Genomic DNA, 4,949 nt, shown 5'->3' on the forward strand with positions numbered 1-4,949 from the left:
CGATGAAGTTATCGAAGAATCAATCACCTAAAATGGAAGAAGACAAAGCGAAGATGGAAAAGGTTCCGTATAGATCGGTCGTGGGAAGTATTATGTATGCTATGGTTTGTACACGACCGGATATAGCTCATGCATTGGGAGTTGTAAGCCGTTATATGTCTAATCCAGAGAAAGAGCATTGGGAAGCGGTCAAATGGTTCCTTCGTTATTTGAAAGGTACTTCTAGTATGAGATTGTGTTTCAATAAGGGCAATGTTGTACTTAGAGGTTATGTGAATGCAAATTTGGGTGGATTTGGTGATTCAGGTAAGAGTACTACGGGATATGTGTTCATGATTGGTAAGACGACGGTTAGTTGGATGTCTAGACTACAAAGAAGTGTTGCTTTGTCGACCACCGATGCCGAGTATATGGCTATTGTGGAAGCTTCTTAAGAGCTTGTTTGGTTGAAGAACTTCTTGTGTGAGTTGGGTAAAAGACAAGAAAATTGCGTCTTATATTGTGACAACCAAAGTGCAATCAATCTCGCGAAGAATCCGGTGTTTCATAATCGTACGAAACACATTGATTTAACGTATCATTTTATTCGAGAACGTATTGAGAATGGTACTTTGATATTGGACAAAGTCCTTGGTATAAAGAACCCCGCGGATATGTTTACTAAGGTGGTGTCAATGGACAAGTTGAGGTTTTGTATAGCCTCAACGGGTCTTCTCATGAACTAATGAGAAGGTGGTGACCGACTAGGGAGATAGAGAGATGATGATTCGGTTCTAACAAGAAGTGTTGAAGACCTTGTATCGAAACTCTGCTTATTCGGCGTATGTGATAGGAGTGTGCGTGTCCCAAATGGAGTTTGGCGGTAAAGGGTGCTTTGGCGATCTTGGTTAGTTTGATGATATGATGGGTTGACAATGTGAGTCATGGTTTTGACTATCTTCAAGTGGGAGATTGTTGGATGCGAAGGATATCAAAACAAGTTGAAGAAAACGTTTCAAAGGAAGAGGCGCACCGCGGCCCAATACATAAACAGAGCATCAGATTCGAGAAACTTCTGTCCGGGATTTTGCCTTAGAGGCGCGGCCCCATATAGCCGCGCGCGGCTCGTCTGATGGGGAGTTTCCATATTGACGTTTTTTCTTGTTCTCCAAGGTGTTTCCTTGTTGTTTTTGGCCTATATAAGCATCCTATTGTAACCCTCATGTATATGCACGAATTATATTAATGAAATATCTCTAGTTGGTCCGTGGATTAAAGTAATCGACATTCGATTACATATAAAACCACGTTAAATCTCGCATTCTTTAATCTTTTCATTATTGTTCTTTCGTTTGTCGATTGTGGAAGGGTAATTCTCTGGAATTACTCTATTATTTGTGTCCTATAATCCTTACAAAAGATGCTAGTTCGAAGAAAAGGATTTACGTGATCATTTCATGCTCTCTTTGGCAGATATGGAGGTTGCGTAATAATGTCATTTTCAACTGGTTGGAGACTAAGAAGAACTCGGTGTTTGACTCGATCCGTAGTTACTCGTTTAATTGGATGAATAATAGAGGAAAATGTAATCTCAATTGGGACGACTGGCTAAAAAAGCCATTGTAATCTTTCATTGTATTTTTTGATGTTTGATCCTCTAGTGCCTTGCTAGGGCGTCTCATCTTTTTTTAATAAAATTTGTCGTTCCAAAAAAAAGTAAAGCAGGTTTGTAGCGACCTTAGTTTTCAAATGTCAAGTTGTTATTGTTACAAAACATGTGTATCGGTAGGGACATGTTAGCCCTGTGTTGACTATGTCAACCCATCCAGCGGTCCCCCATAGCCCACTGGAGCCTGGCGAAACACCATCACCAAATGCCCCTACAGCATGTCAGGAACGAGAATCGAACCTGCATCGTTATTGTTATAATCTTTACATGCGTGGGGCCTAGGGATCATTTGGGCCGGGTACCACTGAAGCACTTCAAGTTGTTATTGAAGTTTATTGTCTTCACGAAATTAACTGTATACAAGTTTTTCTGTAAGCTAATATAAACAAAAATACTCCCTAGGATCATTAGCTTCTCTCTTTGATTATAGACCATTTAGACAAAGAAAACACTAAGGGCATTTTCTAAATGATATATATACTACAAAATATAATATAATTACTTTACAGAACACAATTCACAACAAACAATACTAACAAAGTAATTCATCAACTTTCAAAAAGATACAAGGCTATAGCCATGAGTTGTATCTCTAGTTCATATTCTAGATTTACAGCCAACCATAATTCTTGCAAGTGCTTTGGCTAGCTTAAGAATCTTAGATTTGAATACAATCAAAGTTAACTGTTAACTTGACCATAGTTGTTACATTTTCTCGAACAAATGGTTACATGTTCAAGCTCAGACCATAGTCGATAGTGTATAAGAAACATCTATACTAAAAGGGCAAAACATATAGTTATGCTAAAATGCTACAGTAATCTATTAAAATCAAACTTTTAACGGGGACGTCACATCTTATACAAGCCATTTGAGACTAGATAGCTGCCAGTACAATCAACTTTCACCACAGAATATAAACGAGTCACTTTAACATTCTAAAACAAAGATCATGCACCATACTGCAGTCACTTTAACAAATTTGAAATAAGAATATCATAGTACTATTTTAGCAAATTTGAAATAGTACTTTGAAATAGTACTATTCTAAAACAAGAGCAAGACAACTTTATAACATTCTAAAACAAAGATCATGCACAATACTGCAGTCACTAACAAATTTGAAATAAGAATATCATAATACTATTTTAGCATTATATGCTCATTTCTACATGAAATGAGATGTGGGTTCGTTTCATAGAGCACAAGACTAGCTGAATCACTTAGCAAGAAGGGTTTGGTGAGCCTGAGCCTAGTTCTCTTGGTTCTGTTGATAGTTGAGTGGCCGCCTGAACAACATGATATGTGGCTCTGGTCGGTGGATGGCATAATGCACCCATCCTCGACTCTGTTGCACTCCAATTGCACGCCATTCAGTCTATCCAAAAAATATCACAAAAAAACACTCTTTATCATTAAAGCAGTTGTACCTTATAAACTCGATATAAAATCAAATTCCATTCACCTTCATACTTAAGTTTCACAAAAAAAGACTCTTTATATGAATTAGAAAATTAGAATCAATATAGGGACAAAATTAGTACTTGGACAGTAAATACAAAATACATAAGCTTCAAAAACCCCATTCACATTCAATAATACAAATGGGGAACCACTTATAAGGTATTCTAAAAATATCTTAATTGTCATTTTTTTGGGGGGGAAAAGGCAAAGCTTTATTATTAAACAGATGATCAACAAAGGGCAAAGCTACAAAAGGGAAGATCGGCACCCAACAAATTAAACCCAACATCATTAAGAACAGAGAAGAAAAAACTGGACAAAAAAAAAGCCCTACACAAAAATATTTAAGTAAAAAACGATCAAATCTATCATAACGAGCAACCTCTTAATCAATCCTAAGCAAACACATTTAATTTAAATTTTTGATTAGCAAACGTGTTTATCTGGATATTGAACTATAGATGATAAAATGCAGTACCTTACACACTGAAACTGGATATTAAATTTTAGACAATATTACACTAAATTTTCTACTTTCAGCATATTCTACACCATTCTATTTTAAAGTGATAAATTTCATATCAAATATTCACAATAAATTCAAATCATCATAAGCAAGAATAACTAGCAATATATGTTGATAAGAGAGCTAATATAAACCTAACTAGTTTCACACGATATCAATTATGCAGTTACAAAATTACACGCATAAAAACCTATGTACACATAGAAACATATAACTAAATAAAATAAAAAAAATATAGAAATACACATACCTCAGATAATAGCCGATTTTTAGGTAAAAGCTTCGCAACTTCTGATGGAAGAACAACATGCCTATCAATCACAATTTCAAAACAGATTATACAAAATTCAAGCAGTATTAAAATTAAAATTAAAATATAAATTATAACGAACAATTTAAGTGATTTGATTGAAAATATATACCTGTATTCAAACGTATCATCGAAATACTTATCGGAGTATTGGATCTGGCCCATAATTGATTTAATTTATAAAATCCTGATGAAATTCGGGTAGATTGACTGTAAATAATGACGAATGAAACAAATAGTTTGTAGATTAAACTGTAAATAATGACGAATGAAACAAATAGTTTGTAGATTAAAATGGAAATTAAGGAATTTAGTTGATACTGTATAATATAAACCCTAGTAGATAGATATACCTGTTTGTATGTATGTGAAAAGGAGCGGAGTTGCGTGTTTGTTGAAGTACAAGCCCTATAAATAGCGTTTTTTTGAAATTTTTTAATTGAGTATATTTATATTTATTTATCACCGTGTTTTTGTAACGGGCAGGAAATTTATTTTGAAATTTGAAAATTGAAACCCATACACCAATAACCAATTCACCAAACCGTATATTTGTAGTGAAGGGATTTGTACACGACTAAAAATTAGTCATACACCACCAAACATGTTTTATGTAGTTTTACTATACAACATAATAAAGAATGTTTGGTGATATTTGATGAAAAATTGATAGTGTACGAATTATCAGTCTTTTATATTAATATTAAGTAAGTTATTCTACTTAATTTAAAGAAATGCCAATTACAACTCTATCAAGTAAGTTATTGTATTTAGGCCCCGTTTGTTTTTTTTCTTCTTATTAAATCAACTTGTCGGAATGAAAATAATGAAGCGACCCGTCTCAATCCATAAGGACGAATACAATAACATATGGTTACATTGCGAGGTTTTGACCTCTATATGATACATTTTACAAACATTGCATTCGTTTTCAAAAGATAACCTTTTTATTACATCGAAAGTTGACAGGTATGCATACCACTTCATAATATCCAAACTAT

The 4,949-nt window shown here is 34.2% G+C and overlaps 1 protein-coding gene across 3 annotated transcripts; it reads right to left on the reverse strand.

The window, feature by feature from the left end:
* Nucleotides 1–2,680: 2,680 nt before the first annotated feature.
* On the reverse strand, nucleotides 2,681–4,338 carry LOC139844079 (cyclin-dependent kinases regulatory subunit 1-like). Of its 3 annotated transcripts, none has more exons than XM_071834294.1 (4): nucleotides 4,302–4,338; nucleotides 4,061–4,135; nucleotides 3,889–3,949; nucleotides 2,681–3,026 (listed from the first exon to the last, which is right to left on the reverse strand). In XM_071834294.1, exons 2-4 carry the CDS (start codon nucleotides 4,111–4,113, stop codon nucleotides 2,901–2,903), a joined length of 240 nt encoding a protein of 79 aa, XP_071690395.1. In that variant the 5' UTR covers nucleotides 4,114–4,135; nucleotides 4,302–4,338; the 3' UTR covers nucleotides 2,681–2,900. The 3 variants fall into 3 exon arrangements, with proteins under 3 accessions (XP_071690395.1, XP_071690394.1, XP_071690393.1); XM_071834293.1 differs by having other exon boundaries at nucleotides 2,682–3,026; nucleotides 4,061–4,158; nucleotides 4,302–4,321; XM_071834292.1 differs by lacking the exon at nucleotides 4,302–4,338 and having other exon boundaries at nucleotides 2,682–3,026; nucleotides 4,061–4,187.
* Between the last annotated feature and the right edge of the window lie 611 nt (nucleotides 4,339–4,949).

Source organism: Rutidosis leptorrhynchoides, chromosome 4 (genome assembly GCF_046630445.1).
Source record: "Rutidosis leptorrhynchoides isolate AG116_Rl617_1_P2 chromosome 4, CSIRO_AGI_Rlap_v1, whole genome shotgun sequence".
Classification (NCBI taxonomy): Eukaryota; Viridiplantae; Streptophyta; class Magnoliopsida; order Asterales; family Asteraceae; genus Rutidosis; species Rutidosis leptorrhynchoides.